The 21,064-nt window shown below is 39.7% G+C and overlaps 1 protein-coding gene across 3 annotated transcripts in view; it reads left to right on the top strand.

Annotated features, from left to right (window-relative positions):
- Positions 1 to 21,064, top strand: part of RPS6KA5 (ribosomal protein S6 kinase A5) — a 181,345-nt gene that overhangs the window by 71,919 nt on the left and 88,362 nt on the right. For 2 of the 3 annotated variants that reach the window (XM_030883579.2, XM_060295193.1), the window contains exon 3: positions 6,493 to 6,711. In XM_030883579.2, coding sequence (XP_030739439.1) covers positions 6,493 to 6,711 — 219 coding nt within the window. Of the gene's footprint in view, positions 1 to 6,492; positions 6,712 to 21,064 lie in introns of those variants that run through there. The other variant, XM_030883583.3, reaches the window with a different exon arrangement.

The raw sequence follows: 21,064 nt of genomic DNA, 5'->3' as shown, positions 1-21,064 counted from the left end.
AGTCCCTGGTTTTGTGGAATTTACAGTCCTGTGGAAGCTACACAATGAGGCAATCACACAAGTAAATGAAAACTCATGTTTTTGACAATTTCTATGACAGGGTGTTATGAGAGTATAAAATTAGAGGAACTGTGCTAGTCTGAGAAGTCAGGAAAGGCTGTATGTCTGAAGGAGTGAGAAAATGAGATGGTGAGAGGTGGAGAGAGGTAGGTAGAAGCCAGATAATTTAGGTTATATTAAGGATTCTCTTTATCTTAAGAGTAATGGGAAATCAAGTATTTTGAGCGAGAAGGGTTATATTTTTATCAACAATTTAGATGACAACACAAAAGGTATGTTTACCAGATTGAGGATGAAAACAAGCTGAGAGGCAGAGCTAGTATGGTTGGTGGTCAAGTCACTCTTTAACAAGATTCTGATTTAACAAGTCAGACAGAGAAAGGGAAATACTGTATAATATTGCTTATATGCGGAATCTAAAAAGAAATGATACAGATGAACTTATTTACAAAACAGAAACAGACTCACAGACTTAGAAAACGAACTTATGGTTACCAGGGGAAGGGTTGGGGGAAGGGGTAGTTAGGGGGTTTGGGATTAAGATGTACACACTGCTATACTTAAAATGGATAACCAACAAGGACCTACTGTATAGCACAGAGAACTCTGCTCAATATTATGTAACAACCTAAATGGGAAAAGAATTTGAAAAAGAATAGCTACATGTATATGTATAACTGAATGACTTTGCTGTACACCTGAAACAACTGTTAATCAACTCTACTCCAATATAAAAGAAAAAGTTAAAGAAAAAAGATTCCCTTATTCTGGAAGGGTGAGAGAGGGATGAATTCCAGCACCACTGAATATGATCCTTTAGGTAGTGGAGTCTGTCACATATGACATGCTGTTACTTGTGGCTAATCAGAAAAAGTTGGTTAAACTGGAATATCATTTTAAAAGGATATATAAATATGTACTTTGGACATACTACTTTTCACTTAAAATATATAAATGTATATTCACTTTGCGTGTAGGCACAAGACTCTGAGAGTAAGTTCTTAAATAACGGTTTGTTTTGCATAAACCGCACTTGTAATGCATCATCTAAAATTAAGTTTCCAATTCCTTAAAATGGAGTGAGAACCAGACACATTTGAAGTGATCTGGATACAGAATCCTTTTAGATTTCCACAATTTTTTCCCCTAGCCTTTTATAGTTGTTTTACCCACACCTAATTTTTCAGCAGTTCTTTTTTCTTAAGCGTCTTGCCTTTATGTAGTTCTTTCAAAGCTTTTAACCTCATTTTTCTCTTTTCTTTCACATTTACATTTCAGTGGCTTATGTAATCTATAGTTAAATTATATAAGAATAATGTATACAACAGGCACACACAAGTAAGGCAACGAGTATCAGTGACTGGTGTGAAGCAGACAGCCGAACGGCATGGGGACAGCAGTCAGTGCACGTGTGAACTGGTTATAGGCATCAGGGTGCAGTGCAGTGTTTTACAACCGGAAGGGGAGTGCCAGTTAGTGTTGGGAGTTGTCTAAGTGGAAGTCGCAAGAGAGTTTCTGCCATACTTTTTTTAAAGCAGTAGTTTGAGTACAGTAATTTACGCTACAAGGTTGGATTGAACACAAAGTGTGGCATGGCTGGTTAAGCAGAGTGTACAATGTATAGAGTTGTAAGCAGCATTAATACAAGTTTGAGTGACAGAAAACAGTGCTCGCAGTGGTGGAGCATTTGGACCTCAATGGGAGCAGCGTGTCCTGGATAAGCACTCTACCGAAGGAATTAATCCAGAGGCCTTCTAGTTCTTAACCCTTTTCTCCAGAATAATGCATGTAAACATAGACAGATTTTCCTTGCTTTTAATTATATGGCATTGTAAATCGATTGCTTTTATAGACAGACTGTAAGAATACTTTTTTAACAAATTGATCTCATCATTTTCATGCCAAGATAAAGGCTACTTCCTAAAATTTTTTTAATGAATTCAGACTTTACAAATAAAGTGAAAAAAATCAGTTTAATTATGCTCAAAATAAGTTTAAGCAGGAAGGCTGCTTTTTGTTTAGCTTGAAAAAGTAGTTGATATCGTGCAGTGGCTTGTGATGTGGCAGCATGAATGTCATCTTGTTTTAAAACCATCAGTCCATTTTAATTTTTCTGTTATGACAGCACGTGCTTAAAAACCTGATTCATAATGATCATTGTGGCCAATGGAATAAGAGTCACACCTGTGGAAAAGCAAACTGAGACCTAGTCCAAGGGAACTAGACATTTCCCCTTGACACTGCGTTTAGTTCGTTTTACATGATTTCCTTTATCATCAAACCATTGAGACCATTGGCCACATTGTGCTGTGTCAGGTAGACTAGGATTCTAAATCCACATTTCAGTTTAAACAGAAATGACCTTTGTAAGGTATCTGTAGTTTGCCCCCCACCCTATGGAATTCTTCCTCCAGCTTTGGAAAAGTTTACATGGTTGTCTGGATCCAGTCCTCTCTTTGAAACGGCTGCTATAACCTGCAGCTGTAAGAGCACACAGGTTATTGGTAACATCCAGAACAGTGTCTGTTGGGCCCTGAATTGAAAGATTTACCTCATTCATATGGTCGTAGGTGTCTGTCAAGTTAAGTCAGGAATTAATCCTTCTTGTCATTTATTTTTAGAGTTTACTTTCCCTCAATCTGTTAAGTAGAACTTCTACCTCAAGTCCCATCAAGCGCTGCTAGCCTTGTCCTCTGGGAAACCAGTGAACTCCACGCCCTCTTCTGCTCACATTTCTTGACAGAGTATCTTGGAAAGGCCCTGGCTCTGGAGAAATTGATAAGATCAGAGCAGTACACACAGCTTCTGTGAAGACTGCTGGGAGCGCGTCTGAAGTCATTGCGTGTTGAGTTATGCTGAAGCCTGAAGCTTAGTCTCTTTACCTAAGCAGCAAATCCCAGCTGTGTTGCTAAACATCCATTTTAGGGGCTCCATCTGAGCAGGAAGTACTACTGTTTACCTTTTTCGGCCAAAAGAGTTTCCACCATTGGTAGCTTTTGCAGTTTCCAAAAGATGCTTTCAAAATAGGAATTCTTTAACAACATCAGCACACAGTGAACGAAAGCCAGGAGTTGGCTTCACAACAAGGTAGTCATTCATCTCATTACAGACTAAAAGGAAATAATATTGCCACCAAGTTCAGTTGCAGTGGCCCCTCTTAAAATATTGGAAAACATGTAGGCGGTTCTGGACTGGATGGCACTCCTCAACAGAAGGACTCCTTCACTTTCTCCCTCTGTACTAATCTGCAAACCAGCTCAATCAGAGAAGGTGGCTTCTTCAGGGTCTCTCCAGCAGTGAATGTGTTTTCTTCCCCTTTTGCAATGTGATAAGCAGCCTTATGGGTGCTTCAAAAAACGCTGTTTGGAGGCAAACTCTGTTTCATTAAGCAGCCTACTTGTAAGTAAGATCCTGTTTATCTGAAATATCTGTTGCTTGGAACATTGTGAGGCACTCCTTGAAGTTTATTGTCGTAAGCATCTATTGGCATGTACCATGTGATGGAAGTACCATAGCTTTAATTAATCATGGAAATTATAAAAGTAAAATCAAAAGATTTGTGAGCTTCATCATACTTTTTCCCCCGACATTTTACTGATAGATAAAAATAATGGTAAAGGCAGGATATGTAGTCTTTAGCTCATATTATTGGAAAACTTCTGGATATCATCACGTGGCAGGAGGATGACTGTTTATTATTTGACTGTACAGTGTATAACGTGGCATTAAGGATGATTTTATATTATTTGCCCACATACATTAGCGTCCTTTGCTACCTTACATTTATTTGGAGTGATATATGACGTTTTTAAGGTAATAGGAAAGAAATCAAAGAAAAAGTATTTACAAACTCACGGAACACATATAGGGCACCTCCTAGTGGTACAAAGTCTTAAAGTCATTTGCTTTTAGATTGGTTTAGGGAATAATAACATTTTGCTTGGATGAGATGGGAGAATAGTATTTTTAAATATTTTACAAATTATCTTAGAAAAGAAGAGTAATATTATTTTTTGTAAGTCCAGAAGGTATAGAAGGGATAACGGATGAATATTGTAGAAAGGCCTGTTCCCACTCAAGGTAAGGCGTGTTTTTTGAATATTTAGATCACCCCATCAATAAAATGGGCGACTTTATGAAACCTCCTCTACTTGGAAGTAGTAGTACTGTGTCTTTTCCACCATTAGAACACCTAACCTGTATTGTGACTTCTTTTTAATGTCTGGTTCCTAATTTCTTTGCCTGTGAGGTCATTCACTTTAGGAAGGCAGCTAGCTGGAGTACTACTCAGAGTGTGGGCTCAGGAGTCAGGCCACATGGGCAAGTATGGCCTTGGGCAAGGGACCCAGTTCCTTTACGCTCCAGTTTCTTCATCTGTAAAGTGGAGGTCATCCTCACCTCCTCGTAGGGATGTGAGAAGAATCAAATGAAGTAATCCAACTCTAAAGTGCCTGACAGGTACTCAGCTGTTAGATGCTAACACCCTGTGGTCCATCTGCCACATTGGTCAGCACCTGGACTGAAAGACACACGTGAGCACTGGGAAGAAGCTCATAGCCGTCTTTCCATGACGTTGTAGGAAGATTTTCTTTGTTGGAGAAGATAGATGGATAACATAATTTCTAAGGACCACAGCACTCTGGAGATAGGAATCTCAGAACAGGAATCTAGAGCAGGTGCCGTGTGTGTAGGGAACACAAAAGCCCCGTACTTACAGAGGACTTGACTTTCTTCTGGGTTTATATAGTGCCTTACTCCATGGAAGGTATAGTACTCTGCTTTAGAATATTCTCTAGCTTCATTTCACTGCTTTTGAATAGATTAACTTTTTTCATTTGTATACTTTAGGTTAATTTGTTAGGTTCTAAAAGCTGTCATTTTCTTTTTTGGTTCACTTCTGCCTTACTAAACTCTCAATCTATAATTGTTTTATTTACACAAACCTTTTATGAACTTTTTACTGTATCCCAGAATGTGTTCAGCATGTTTACGGTGTTGGTTTTATTAAAATCCAGAACATCCGATTTCTAGTACCGAAGAAGAATCTCTCTTATTTGAAGAAAAAATTCATTTATGGTTAAGCGTGTGGTCCCTGGAATCATACTGCTTTCATCTGAATCAGCTCTGTCACTTTTTACCCAAGTCTTCTGGCCGCTTCCTTAAGTATTCTGAATCTGCTTCCTCATCTGCAGAATGGAATTACTGAAAGTACCAACTTCACTGGCTGTTCTGAGGAGTGAGTGAATCACTGTGTGGAGTATATTTAGCACAGAGACTGCATCGCCAAGTCCTTGAGGAATGTTGTTTCTCTCCCTCCTCAGGAGCACCACCGCCGTTCTTTGTCTGTTGTACATCTTGGGTCGGCACTCATTTACTTCCTGAAGTACTAAACCAAATAACAGCCAAGATACAAGAGCCCTTCCCTTAAAGCTCTCTTGGTCTAGTGGCTGGATTAGAATAGGATTTTGTGCTAAATACTGTCGAGGTGTGGGCAGGGTCTATGGAAGCACCAGACTGGGTCAGAACTCAGACCAACTCCAGAATGGTCTGATGAATGCACTTAACTTCAAAAGTGGGACTGGGCTCAACCATCCCAGGAGGTGTTTGCATTTTGAGAAGAGAAGAGCCTTTATACCTCGTAGGGATGAATTGGGGGCCTACCCCTTCCCTCTCAGGGTTTCTGCCTGCCTTCCCCTTCCTCCTTCGTCCCACCTCTTCGTGCCCTCTTCCCACTTCCCTAGGGAAATAAACGCGGATACCTGCTCTGGGCACAGTATCCATGTGGCCCCAATGCCTCACCTAGGGTAGTGGCACTCCACACAGGATTTGCCCAACTGAGCCCTCACTTAGGGAGAATGTGGCGAGGTTGACCCACTAACCTGTGAATTACTGCCCAGAGATGTAAAGGGGCTTCTGTTGGTACTGCTTGCAATTTAGGGTCTTTTAATGTCTTTCACATCTGAAGATCTCTTTTGTTTATATAATGTCAGCTTATGTTGCTTTAGACTTTTTTAATAAGTATAGAGGAGTACTTGAGGTACTTAATTTATATGTGTGTATGAGATTTTTTGTTTTCTGAGATTCTTAAGAACTATTTTCATTTGTTTACAACAGCAGCAAAACCTAGTGGTTAATTGACCATAATAAGAGCTAGTTTCCTACAGCTAAAAATACTGAGGAGAGAATAACAGTAAAAGAGTGAAAGCATAACTTTGTCATCAGTGATTAGATATGTAAATATTGAGGCCTAGACCTAGAAATATGTCTGACATAAAATTGAAGAAATATATCAAAGAACTATTGGAAACAGCACTAAGGATACGTTTTCATTCAAAGAGTGTTCCTTTGTGCATTGTAACTTTCAACTTGACTAAATTACCACTCTGCCTGTGTAGCCTTTTAACTCTTTTTCTCTTTTCTTTTCATTTTCAGCTTATGGAAAAGTGTTTCTAGTTCGTAAAATAAGTGGTCATGATGCTGGGAAGCTGTATGCCATGAAAGTTTTGAAAAAGGCAACAATAGTTCAAAAGGCCAAAACCACCGAGCACACAAGGACAGAACGACAGGTCCTAGAGCACATCAGGCAGTCGCCGTTTTTGGTGACATTGCACTACGCTTTCCAGACAGAAACCAAACTTCATCTCATTTTAGGTAAGTGTCAGTTGTCATCAGACTTTTGACATTTTACGAAAACTTGGGTCTTGTGCCGTAATGCACTCAAAAGGAAGCATACTTCAGACTTAGAAGAAATGAAATCTTTTGACTTTCATTCCTCTCTCAGTAGTGGCATTTCCTTGAACATCATGAATTGCTCTGGATTTGGGACCTCCCGTCCTGAAGGAATTTGTGTACTTCTCTTCCACACTCCTTTATTAATCTTAAAACACTTGAGTCATTTGGGTGGCTGCTTCCCTGGGTGGTGTCTTCCATTCAGATGTGCTGAGCTGAGTGGGAAAGTGGGCCACAATTCTTAGGAACGTACAAGTTTGGGCCAACAAGGGATATTTATGGAAATCAGTAATTAGGAAAAAGAAAAAAGAAAAGATTCCTATTCTTAGAGATGCTTTGTTTTTCTGGTGATAAACCTGCTTTTCATGGAGATACCCACTAATCAGTCAACGCTTTGCTCACTCCCGTTTCTCCCCACAGACACTTTCTAAATCCTTTCCTTTCCCAGAGTTGGACCATTGTATATGGACTTTGGAAATGTCCTCTGTGCATATTGCCAGATTTCTTTGCAGAAAAGTTGTACCATTTTCTATTCCTACATGGCAGTACTTAGAGTATTATACTCTTCCATCATAGACTATTTCTTCTGTTATAGTTTTAGTCCCGTTCTTTTGAGAATTTGCACTTATGTATTATAATCCCCTGTTATTGATCTCTTCTGTGAATTAGATGAGGTAGAATTTCCACACAGTGCTCTGTAAGCATTAGCTATTTCTTGAGTGCCTTCAGTGTGCCAGCACCACACTAGGTGTTACCCACAGTATCACTGACCCCTACAACACTGCCAGAGTCCTCTCATTAGAGATGTTGAAGGTTCTGGAAGCTGCATTTCCTGCAGTCACGTATCTTGTATAAGCTTGAGAATAAAGATTGGAACTCAGATCTGACTCATTTCAAAGTCTGCCCAACAGTGCTCCTGTTTTCTTTGATTACTAGTGGTATTTGGCAACTTTATCGAATGCTCTCATTTTGAAAATTATACTTTTATTAGTGATGCCTAAAATTGCATTCACTTTTTGAGTCATGAAGTTACACTTCAGGCCTATCTTGCAGTGCTTACCGTCAACTAACCATCCCCAATCTTTCATACACAGGCCACAGTCTCTCCCGTCCTGTCAGAGTCTCCACTAATGTTATCATCTGCCTGTTGTTTCAGGCCTTCATTCTGCCCCCGTGTGTATCTGCTCAGCTGTTATTTACTGATTTTTAAATATAATTCCTTCTGTATTTTTACCCAGTAGGTTGTAGGGGACATAAGATCATAGTAGCCAGAAGTAGTAAGAAGCCAAACTCCTGGCCTCTGCATCACCACACCACAGCTTCTCTCTCTTCTCTCTTTTTTCTGTTTTCTGACCATAACTGGACTCAATCTTTTAAAAATTGTTTATTGTAATAGTATAGTTTATAAATAATATTGGGTTGGCCAAAAGGTTCAGTGAATATGTTGTTCATTAAAGTTCTTGGTGAAAATAAAAAATGTGTCTTTCATTTTTACTTAAAAACTGAAGGAACATTTTGGCCAGCCTGATATTTTTAACTTAAAAGTAGATGAGTGAAATATGTTGGATCTGATTAAAAAACAAATAGTCCTTGATAATGTTGCTTTTTTTGTTGTTGGCTCTTCATTACTTTTGCTGTTTGTCAGTGACCCACAAATAAATAAATACAAACCAAGATAAGAAAACCCATCTCTTGTGCCAGCTCACGAGTAGAATGTAGACAGTGAACTCGTTCCATTGTATGGCAGTGCGTTTAGAAAGCATGCCCTCTGCCTCCTCTCCATGTGGATATGTTTACTGTCATTCTCTTTGTGCATGTCTGTAGTTGTTATTTGACTTTTTTTTTTGGGGGGGCCATACCGCGTGGCATGTGGAATCTTAGTTCCCTGACCAGGGATTGAACCTGTGCTCCCTGCGGTGGAAGCGTGGAGTCTTAACCACCACTGGACCACCAGGGAAGTCCCTATTTGACTTTAAAGACAAAACTTTTGAGAAATCTTCAACAGGACATTACTATAAACTGTTTTTATCGTTCCATTATTTGTTTGCAGTGCTTAGAACTCACGCTAGGTCAGTTCTCCAAGTACTGTCTCAGTCTGCTAGGGCCGCCATAACAAAATATCACAGACTGGGTGGCTTAAACAACAGAAATTTCTTTTTTCTCAGTTCTGGCACCTGGAAGTCTAAACTCAAGTGCCAGCAGGGTTGGTTTCCTCTGAGGGCCATAAGGAAAAGGTCTGTCCCAGGGCTCTCTCCTCTGCTTGCAGAGGGCCCCCCACTTGCTGCCTTTTCACATGGTCCTCCCTCTGTACATTCACACCCCTGGTGTCCCTTTTTGTGTTCAAATTTTCTCTTCTTGTAAGGACAGGAATCAGATTGGATTAGAGCCTACCCTAATGGCTTCATTTTAATAACTTAATTATCTCTTCAAAGGCCTTGATTCCAAATACAGTCACATTCTGAGGTGTTGGGGGTTAAGATTTCAATATATGAATTTGGGGGAGGCAGTTTCAGCCCATAACTGTCTTTAAAGGCTTATTGATTAACTTACTTTATCTAGTTTTGGGGTACTGTTAGAGGTTAATAGCAAGAATTTACAAGTCAAGCTTTTCAGGGATCCAGCTGACCTTCTGCTCTGATGAATAAGTAAACACAATAGACCTTTTTAAAAACATATTTTTAACAACTGCCTTATTACTACAAAAGCATATATATGCATATAGAAGCTATAGGAAAACAAAAATAAGAAGAGAAAACATATATTTTCACTACCCAGAGTTTACCTCATTATACATATATTTCTCTGTTATTACCTAGTGTATCCTTCTAGATCTTTTTGTCTGTGTGTCTGCATGCATGTATGTTTCATCATAGTGAAATTGTCCTGTACATAGGATTTGTAACCAGCTTTTTTTTCTTAAATTTTATTTCATTTATTTTTTTATACAGCAGGTCCTTATTAGTCATCAATTTTATACACATCAGTGTATACATGTCAATCCCAATCGCCCAATTCATCACACCACCACCCGCACCCCCCGCCACTTTCCCCCCTTGGTGTCCATACGTTTGTTCTCTACATCTGTGTCTCTATTTTTGCCCTGCAAACCAGTTCATCTGTGCCATTTTTGTAGGTTCCACATATATGTGTTAATATACGATATTTGTTTTTCTATTTCTGACTTACTTCACTCTGTATGACGGTCTCTAGATTCATCCACGTCTCTACAAATGACCCAATATCGTTCCTTTTTATGGCTGAGTAATATTCCATTGTATATATGTACCACATCTTCTTTATCCATTTGTCTGTCGATGCACATTTAGGTTGCTTCCGTGACCTGGCTATTGTAAATAGCGCAGCAATGAACATTGGGGTGCCTGTGTCTTTCTGAATTATGGTTTTCTCTGGGTATATGCCCAGTAGTGGGATTGCTGGGTAGTATGGTAATTCTATTTTTTAGTTTTTTAAGGAACCTTCATACTTTTCTCCGCAGTGGCTGTTATCAATTTACATTCCCACCAACCGTGCAAGAGGGTTCCCTTTTCTCCACACCCTCTCCAGCATTTGTTGTTTGTAGATTTTCTGATGATGGCCATTCTAACTGGTGTGAGATAATACCTCATTGTAGTTTTGATTTGCATTTCTCTAATAATTAGTGATGTTGAGCAGCTTTTCATGTGCTTCTTGGCCATCTGTATGTCCTCTTTGGAGACATGTCTATTTAGGTCTTCTGCCCATTTTTTGATTGGGTTGTTTGTTTTTTTAATATTGAGCTGCATGAGCTGTTTATATATTTTAGAGATTAATCCTTTGTCCGTTGATTCATTTGCAAATATTTTTGCCATTCTGAGAGTTGTCTTTTCGTCTTATTTGTAGTTTCCTTTGCTTTGCAAAAGCTTTTACGTTTCATTAGATCCCATTTGTTTATTTTTATTTCCGTTACTCTAGGAGATGGATCGAAAAAGATCTTGCTGTGATTTATGTCAAAGAGTGTTCTTCCTATGTTTTCCTCTAAGAGTTTTATAGTGTCTGGTCTTACATTTAGGTCTCTAATCCATTTTGAGTTTATTTTTATGTATGGTATTGAGGAGTGTTCTAATTTCATTCTTTTACATGTAGCTGTCCAGTTTTCCCAGCACCACTTATTGAAGAGACTATCTTTTCTCCATTGTATATCCTTGCCTCCTTTGGCATAGATTAGTTGACCATAGGTGTGTGAGTTTATCTCTGGGCTTTCTATCCTGTTCCATTGATCTATATTTCTGTTTTTGTGCCAGTACCATGTTGTCTTGATTACTGTAGCTTTGTAGTGTGGTCTGAAGTCAGGGAGTCTGATTCTTCCAGCTTTGTTGTTTTCCCTCAAGACGGCTTTGGCTATTCGGGGTCTTTTGTGTCTCCATACAAATTTTAAGATTTTTTGTTCTAGTTCTGTAAAAAGTGCCATTGATAATTTGATAGGGATTGCATTGAATCTGTAGATTGCTTTGGGTAGTATAGTCATTTTCACAGTATTGAGTCTTCCATTCCAAGAACATGGTATATCTCTCCATCTGTTTGTATCGTCTTTAATTTCTTTCAACAGTGTCTTATAGTTTTCTGCCTACAGGTCTTTTGTCTCTCTAGGTAGGTTTATTCCTAGGTATTTTATTCTTTTTTGTTGCAGTGGTAAATGGGAGTGTTTCCTTAATTTCTCTTTCAGATTTTTCATCATTAGTGTATAGGAATGCAAGAGATTTCTGTGCATTAATTTTGTATCCTGCAACTTTACCAAATTCATTGATTAGCTCTAGTAGTTTTCTGGTGGCATCTTTAGGATTCTCTATGTATAGTATCATGTCATCTGCAAACAGTGACAGTTTTACTTCTTCTTTTCCAATTTGTATTCCTTTCATTTCTTTTTCTTCTGTGATTGCCGTGGCTAGGACTTCCAAAACTATGTTGAATAATAGTGGCAAGAGTGAACATCCTTGTCTTGTTCCCGATCTTAGAGGAAATGCTTTCAGTTTTTCACCATTGAGAATGATGTTTGCTGTGCGTTTGTCATATATGGCCTTTATTATGTTGAGGTAGTTTCCCTCTATGCCCACTTTCTGGCGAGTTTTTATCATAAATGGGTGTTGAATTTTGTCAAAAGCTTTTTCTGCATCTAAAACCAGATGATCATATGGTTTTTATTTTTCAGTTTGTTAATATGGTGTATCACATTGATTGATTTGCGTATATTGAAGAATCCTTGCATCCCTGGGATAAATCCCACTTGATCATAGTGTATCATCCTTTTAATGTGTTGTTGGCTTCTGTTTGCTAGGATTTTGTTGAGGATTTTTGCATCTATATTCATCAGTGATATTGGTCTGTAATTTTCTTTTTTTGTAGTATCTTTGTCTGGTTTTGGTATCAGGGTCATGGTGACCTCATAGAATGAGTATGGGAATGTTCCTACCTCTGCAATTTTTTGGAAGAGTTTGAAAAGGATGGGTGTTAGCTCTTCTCTGAATGTTTGATAGAATTCACCTGTGAAGCCATCTGGTCCTGGACTTTTGTTTGTTGGAAGATTTTTAATCACAGTTTCAATTTCATTACTTGTGATTGGTCTGTTCATATTTTCTATTTCTTCCTGGTTCAGTATTGGAAGGTTATACCTTTCTAAGAATTTGTCCGTTTCTTCCAGGTTGTCCATTTTATTGGCATAGAGTTGCTTGTAGTAGTCTTTTAGGATGCTTTGTATTTCTGCAGTGTCTGTTGTAACTTCTCCTTTTTCATTTCTAATTTTATTGATTTGAGTCTTCTTTTTCTTGATGAGTCTGGCTAATGGTTTATCAGTTTTGTTTATCTTCTCAAAGAACCAGCTTTTAGGTTTATTGATCTTTGCTATTGTTTTCTTTGTTTCTATTTCATTTATTTCTGCTCTGATCTTTATGATTTCTCTCCTTCTGCTAACTTTGGGTTTTGTTTGCTCTTCTTTCTCTAGTTCCTTTAGGTGTAAGGTTAGAGCATTTATTTGAGATTTTTCTTGTTTCTTGAGGTAGGCTTGTATAGCTGTAAACTTCCCTCTTAGAACTGCTTTTACTGCATCCCATAGGTTTTGGATCGTCGTGTTTTCATTTTCATTTGTCTCTAAGTATTTTTTGGTTTCTTCTTTGATTTCTTCAGTGATCTCTTGGTTATTTAGTAACGTATTGTTTAGCCTCCATGTGTTTGTGTTTTTTACGTTTTTTTCCCTGTAACTGATTTCTAATCTCATAGCATTGTGGTCAGAAAAGATGCTTGATATGATTTCAATTTTCTTAAATTTACTGAGGCTTGATTTGTGACCCAAGATGTGACCTATCCTGGAGAATGTTCCGTGCGCACTTGAGAAGAAAGTGTAATCTGCTGTTTTTGGATGGAATGTCCTATAAATATTGATTAAATCTATCTGGTCTGTTGTGTCATTTAAAGCTTGTGTTTCCTTGTTAATATTCTGTCTGGATGATCTGTCCATCGGTGTAAGTGAGGTGTTAAGGTCCCCCACTATCATTGTGTTACTATCGCTTTCCTCTTTTATAGCTGTTGGCAGTTGCCTTATGTATTGAGGTGCTCCTATGCTGGGTGCATATATATTTATAATTGTCATATCTTCTTCTTGGACTGATCCCTTGATCATTATGTAGTGTCCTTCCTTGTCTCTTGTAACGTTCTTTATTTTAAAGTCTATTTTATCTGATATGAGTATTACTACTGCAGCTTTCTTTTGATTTCCATTTGCATGGAATATCTTTTTCCATCCCCTCACTTTCAGTCTGAATGTGTTCCTAGGTCTGAAGTGGGTGTCTTGTAGACAGCATACATATGGGTCTTGTTTTTTTATCCATTCAGCAAGCCTGTGTCTTTTGCTTGGAGCATTTAATCCATTCACGTTTAAGGTAATTATCGATATGCATGCTCCTATTACCATTTTCTTAATTGTTTTGGGTTTGTTTTTGTAGGTCCTTTTCTTCTCTTGTGTTTCCCACTTAGAGAAGTTCCTTTAGCACTTGTAGAGCTGGTTTGGTGGTGCTGAGTTCTCTTAGCTTTTGCTTGTCTGTAAAGGTTTTGATTTCTCCATCGAATCTGAATGAGATCCTTGCCAGGTAGAGTAATCTTCGTTGTAGATTCTTCCCTTTCATCACTTTAAGTATATCATGCCACTCCCTTCTGGCTTGTAGAGTTTCTGCTGAGAAATCAGCTATTAACCTAATGGGAGTTCCCTTGTATGTTATTTGTCATTTTTCCTTTGCTGCTTTTAATAATTTTTCTTTGTCTTTAATTTTTGCCAATTTGATTACTGTGTGTCTTGGCATGTTTCTCCTTGGGTTTATCCTGTATGGGACTCTCTGTGCTTCCTGGATGTGGGTGGCTATTTCCTTTCCCATGTTAGGGAATTTTTCGGCTATAATCTCTTCAAATATTTTCTTGGGTCCTTTCTCTCTCTCTTCTCCTTCTGGGACCCCTATAATGTGAATGTTGTTGCGTTTAATGTTGTCCCAGAGGTCTCTTAGGCTGTCTTCATTTCTTTTCATTCTTTTTTCTTTATCCTGTTCCGCAGCAGTGAATTCCACCATTCTGTCTTGCAGGTCACTTATCCGTTCTTCTGCCTCAGTTATTCTGCTATTCATTCCTTCTAGTGTATTTTTCATTTCAGTTATTGTGTTGTTCATCTCTGTTTGCTTGTTCTTTAATTCTTCTAGATCTTTGTTAAACATTTCTTGCATCTTCTCGATCTTTGCCTCCGTTCTTTTTCCGAGGTCCTGGATCATCTTCGCTATCATTATTCTGAATTCTTTTTCTGGAAGATTGCCTATCTCCACTTCATCTAGTTATTTTTCTGGGGTTTTATCTTGTTCCATCAAGTGGTACATAGCCCTCAGCCTTTTCATCTTGTCTGTCTTTCTGTGAATGTGGTTTTTGTTCCACAGGCTGCAGGACTGTAGTTCTTCTTGCTTCTCTGTAAACAGCTTTTTTTTTCGTTTTCTTTCAGTCAATGATGTCCACCTTTCCTGGTTAATAAATTTTCATTTCATTTAATATTCAGTGATACACATTTACTGCTGCATAATGAACCACTCTAAAATTCCGTTGCTTAAACAATGATTTATTTTCTCATGATTCTCTGGGTTGGCTGGGCAGATCTCTCATGGTTTCATGGGTTGGCTGGCTTGCTCATGTGGCTGTAAGCTGGAGAGCTGGCTGGGCTTGAGGGCTAATGTGGTTTTATTCTTGTGTCTGAAAGTTGGTGCTGCTGTTGGTTGGAGCACCTCTTTTCCTCTTCACGTGGCCTCTCATCCTCCCAGTGCAGTAGTAGATCAGCTTCTTCACATCATGGCAGTCTCAGGGCAGCTCATGAAGACAGCCAGGAAGGCAAACATAGAGGCCGCAAGGCCTTATGAGGCCAGGCTCTGGAACTTACATAGCTTCACTTCTTTCTTTCTTTTTTTTTTTGAGGCATGCATGTGACAAATTTTTTATTTCAAAGTCTCAAATTTTGACCAGCATAGCACCACTGACACAGGTACCCTGATAGAACTTTATGATTTGGTTACCGGAAATGATTATGCCAAGGTATAATTAAGGCTAACCGATCAAAATCCAGGTACGCAATACCAGTTAAAATTCAGGTAGAAACTACCAATTGTAGGAACCCTGGGACTGGTTTTCCAGGGAACCACTGAATTATTTTTTAAGTCCACAGCATGTATGAGGACACTGGCCCACAGGCTTGCTTCTCACATGTAGAAACTGATTGACTAAGAGGTAGATGAGAGATTCCAGATTCCACTTAGCAGTGGAGAGGCAGGACTCCAGCTGCTGTGTCAGGGGCCCTAAAGCAAGTCCACCTGAACTGGAGCTCAGGTAAGGGGGCAACTTCCTGGAACCTCCTCCTCAAGGTGGAAGGGGAGGAGGGCTGCCACTGCTCTCCTGGTACCAACAATTCCTCTTCCCCAGCCAGGCAGAGCCTCTCTCATTCTCCACACTGACCCACCTGCCTCCCAGGGTTAATCTCACAAGTCACTTGTCCCCACAGAGGGGTGGATGTGGAGCCTCCTCACATCAAGTCAGAACATGACTGCTGGGCTTCCCTGGTGGTGCAGTGGTTGAGAGTCCGCCTGCCGATGCAGGGGACACAGGTTCGTGCCTCGGTCCGGGAAGATCCCACATGCCACGGAGCGGCTGGGCCCATGAGCCATGGCCGCTGAGCCTGCGTGTCCGGAGCCTGTGCTCCACAATGGGAGAGGCTGCAACAGTGAGAGGCCCGCATACCACAAAAAATAAAAAAAAAAAATAACATGACTGCTAAAAATTCACCACACACAGCTGAACTTCACAGTTGAGCCCATAGCCTCCAACCATCTCCCCCACATCTGCTGAAAGGAGAGGAATCGGAGGTTTCCCTTTTGGTTTTCCTCCCTGGAAATCAGTTCATAGGAGATGCTAAGCAATGAACATTATGAGTTTATCCACAGACAGATGTGTAACTGCACACACTAGATTAAGAGGAGAAAACACACACTGATTACCTTTCTAAACACAAGAACTGAAGGATTTGGCTCAATTATGCACAATGGCTTGTGTCTCTAAAAAAGCCGTATGAAAACTGAACTCATGTTCATGCATGAATTAAACCGACTTCATGAGCTCTATAGAGGCACATTAACCTGTGCTGTTCCCCTGCAAGCTCGCGAGCCAGGGCTCAGCCTAACAGGTCCTGCCAAAAGCCCCTATGAGCCTTACTTCTAACACGAGACCAACCCAGATTTAGTGAGTAGGGAAATAGACTTCACTTCTTTTCATGTTTTTTTTTTAAGATTTTTTTTTAATGAATTTATTTATTTTTGGCTGTGTTGGGTCTTTGTTGCTGCACACGGGCTTTCTTTAGTTGCAGTGAACAGGGGCCCCTCTTCATTGCAGTGCACAGGCTTCTCATTGCGGTGGCTTCTCTTGTTGTGGAGCCTGGGCTCTAGGCATGCGGGCTGCAGTAGTTGTGGTGCACAGCCTCAGTAGCTGTGGCGCGCAGGCTTCAGTAGTTATGGCGCATAGGCTCTAGGTGTACGGGCTTCAGTAGTTGTGGCGCACAGACTCAGTAGTCGTGCCTTGCGGGCTCTAGAGCGCAGGCTCAGTAGTTGTGGTGCACGGGCTTAGTTGCTCCGCGGCATGTGGGATCTTCCCAGACCAGGGCTCGAACCTGTGTCCCCTGCATTGGCAGGCGAATTCTTAACCACTGCGCCACCAGGGAAGCCCCTAAGATTTTCTTAATTGAAATATAATGGACATACAACATTATATTAGTTTCAGGTAAACAACGTAATGAATTGATACCTGTATATATTGCAGAATGATCCCCACAGTAAGTCTCTTAACATCCATCACACACAGTTACAGAACTGTTTTGGTTGTGATGAGAACTTTGAAGGTTTACTCTCTTAGGGCCTCTCACATATGCAATCCAGTAGTATTAACTGTAGTCGCCATGCTGTACGTTATATCCCCATAACTTATTTATTTTAGAGATAGAAGTTTATACCTTTTGGCTGCCTGCACCCATTTTGCCTATCCCCCCCAACCCCTCACCTCTGTCAGCCACCAGTCTACTCTCTAGCTATGAGCTTGATTTGTTTGCTTCTTTGTTTTAGATTCCACATAAAGTGAGATCATACGGTATTTGTCTTTCTCTGTCTGACTTATCTCACTTAGCATAATGCCCTCAAGGTTCATCCATAGTGTCGTAAATGGCAAGATTTCATTCTTCTTTATGGCTGAATGGTATTCCATTTTACATATATATAGAAATACACACGTGCACACACACAGCATGTTCTTTATTCAGTCATTCACTCATTAATGGATACTTAGGTTGTTTCCATATTTTGCCTGTTATAAATAATGCTGCAGTGAACATGGGGATGCATATATTTTTTCAAGTTAGTATTTTTGTTTTCTTCAGATAAATACCCAGGAGTGGAATTTCTGGATTATATGGTTGCTGTATTTTTAATTTTTTGAGGAAGCTCCATACTGTTTTCCATAGGGGCTGCACCAGTTTACATTCCCACCAACAGTGCCAAGGGTTCTCTTTTCTCCACACCCTCGATAGATTTCACTTCTTTTTTTTTTTTGAGGTACGCGGGCCTCTCACTGCTGTGGCCTCTCCCGTTGCGGAGCACAGGCTCCGGACATGCAGGCTCAGTGGCCATGGCTCACGGGCCCAGCTGCTCCGCGGCATGTGGGATCTTCCCAGACCGGGGCACAAACCCGTGTCCCTTGCATTGGCAGGCGGACTCTCAACCACTGCGCCACCAGCGAAGCCCGACTTCACTGCTTAATGAGGCGACTGCAAAGAATTTGTGGCCATCTACCACACAAGTTCATGTTGACATTTCACTCATTGTCCCATAATATCCTTTACAGCTGATTTGTCCAAACCAGGAACACTCACTTGTTTGTTATGTCCTTGAAGTCTCTTAATCTGGAACATTCCCTTTTTTATATCCTTGGTTTATTGGTCTGAAAAAATATCTTGTAGTATCTTTAGGTTATTCCTCTGCTAAATTCCAGTACTTGGGAAATTAGAGCTAAAGTCTTTACAGATTGACATTAAATATTTTAGGTAGAACACACCATAGGTGATGTTGCATATTTCATATTGTATCATATCAAGAGGAACCTACTAACTGGTTGTTAGTAATGCTAAGGCAATTACAGAGATGACAGTCTGATCCATTTATAATGGAGTTATGTTTTTTTCCTTAGAAGTGAAAATAATCTCTGTGATGTTTTGACACTTTATGGTTTTAACATTTAACACTTCATAATTCCTTTTTTTTAAAGCAACTGTTTCATCATGAGTTGCAAAATGGTGATTTTTCTAAATCTGTCATTTCTTCTATATTTATTAGTTGTCATTCTTCTGAAGAGTATGGTTTTCTCTCATCCACTGTAATGTTTTGGTTTCCCTGAGATGCAGTTTCTAATGGAAAGGCAAGACGCAGTCCCTTTGTCAATATTCAAAGTTAGAAGTTAAAGAGCAAACTCAAATGGTGCTGTATTTCAGGGTCCCTGATAATCAGCTGTCTTCAATCATAACCAGAAGTAGCCTGCTCTAGGTATTGATACTATTCTGACCTTTCTGTTTTTCACTTAACAGTGTATCCTAGCATTTACTCTGTATCAGTTCATAAAGATCTTCCCCATTCTTTTTTATCCCTGCATAGTATTACATTCTATTCCATAGCATACTTAACCAGTTCCCTAGGACTGGATCCTTGGGTTGTTTCCAGTCTTTTATTTTGATGATTCAGGGTACAACTTGTACATGTCGTTTCCCACTTGCATAGGGAAAAACTGTAGGCTTGATTCCTGGAAGGAGATTGCTCGATGTATATTTTTGCCATCTGTAATTTTGCATATACTTTTTCATAGGGGTTGTACCATTTTACACTCCCACCAGCATTGTATTAGAGTATCTGTTTCTCCACAGAGCATATTCTCAAGCTTCTGAATATTTGCCTGTCTCATAGATGAGGTGGTGTCTCAGTGTAGAGTTAATCTGCATTTTTTTTTTTTTTTTTTTTTTTTTTTGCCGTACGCGGGCCTCTCACTGCTGTGGCCTCTCCCGTTGCGGAGCACAGGCTCCGGATGTGCAGGCTCAGCGGCCATGGCTCATGGGCCCAGCCGCTCTGCGGCATGTGGGATCCTCCCGGACCGGGGCACGAACCCGTGTCCCCTGCATCGGCAGGCGGACTCTCAACCACTGCGCCACCAGGGAAGCCCTAATCTGCATTTTTTAAGTGAGGTTGAACATCTTTTTCATATGTTTAAGGGGGTCATTTGTCTTTTTCTGAGAATTGTCTGTTTGTACCCTTTGCCCATTTTTTCTTCTCAATTTTCTAGGAGCTCTTTGAGAGATTAAACATTGGTGATATACATAGTAAACATTTCTATTTTCCATTTGTCCTGACTTTATGATGTTTTTACCATGTAAAATTTTTAAATTTTTGTATAGTAGAATTTATTTAAAAACTATCTTCATGGCTTATGGATTTTAAGTCGTAGTTAGAAAGATCTCCTCAAATCCTGTGGTTATAAAGGAGTTCACCGATGTGTTTTTCAGAACTTGGATGGTTTTATTTTTTGTGTGGAGAACATCTACATGGATGTTTACTCCTCCCAACACCATGGAGTAAAAAGTCCAAGTTTACACTGACTCGAGGTTCTGCTTTTTTCATATTTTAAATTCTCATATATGTTCCGGTCTGCTTACTGACTGACTGACAGACCTGTTTGGTTGGTTGAACCATATGCCATTACCATACTGTTTTAGTTTTAGTTTATCAAAGTTTTACAATATGTTTTAATACCTGGCCAGGCTAGACCCCTTTTATCTTTCATTTCTCTTATTTTTCAGAGCTTTTGGGGGCCCATCATGTTGGTTTATTTTCAACATGAACTTTAGAATCAAATTGCCTGGTTTTGGGGGGAGAAACTTGTTAGGGTGTTTTTAGTGCAATTGTTTTATATTTTTTAAAAAATATAGGGAGAATTGACATTTTTATGATTTGGGTTTTTCCTGTTCAAGAACATGCTATGTCTTCTCATATGTTGAACTCTTCCTCTGAGACCTTCAGGAGTTTTTTTTATCATTTTCTTCCTACCCACATTTCTTAAGTTAATCTTAGATATTCAATCATCTGTTGATGTTAGTAGGGTCTTCTTTCCAACCATATCTTCTAGAGGAGAGCTGTTAATTTTTGTACGTTCATTTATTTCTTGCTGTCTTACTGCATTTTCCTACCTTCCCGTGAGTGCTTGTGTCCTGCCCTCTTCTTTCTCAGCCTGCTCACCGCGTGCTGTTTGGTGGGTATGGGTTTTCTTAGGCTCTAAGTTTTGCTGAAGGAGTAGGTTGTGGAGGTTTACAGTCATTCTTGCTGTTCTTTAAGATGCTTCGGGAGCAGACTTGGAGATTCAGGTCTAGGCTGCCATCGTGCTGCTACCAGGATTCGTGGCTCACTGGGGATTTCTTCAGGCTGCTCCTTTGGTATAAACTGCTTCCTTAGCACAGGCTTCTCCACATGATAAGATCATTGTCGTGTTGGTATTACTTTGACAGATGCCTACCTTTGACATTTGCCAGATACGGAACGTAGCATTTCTCTCAGCACTGAGTACGGATGATTGTTTCCCACAGTATTCTTTGTTTAGGTGTAATTGCCTTCCACCCATTTATGTTGTTTCTGCTATCCTCTAAATCAGGGGTCAG

Source organism: Globicephala melas, chromosome 2 (assembly GCF_963455315.2).
Source record: "Globicephala melas chromosome 2, mGloMel1.2, whole genome shotgun sequence".
In the NCBI taxonomy this organism is placed as follows: Eukaryota; Metazoa; Chordata; class Mammalia; order Artiodactyla; family Delphinidae; genus Globicephala; species Globicephala melas.
The sequence above is the reverse complement of the archived record's forward strand: the minus strand, read 5'-3'. Positions and strand labels throughout refer to the sequence as shown.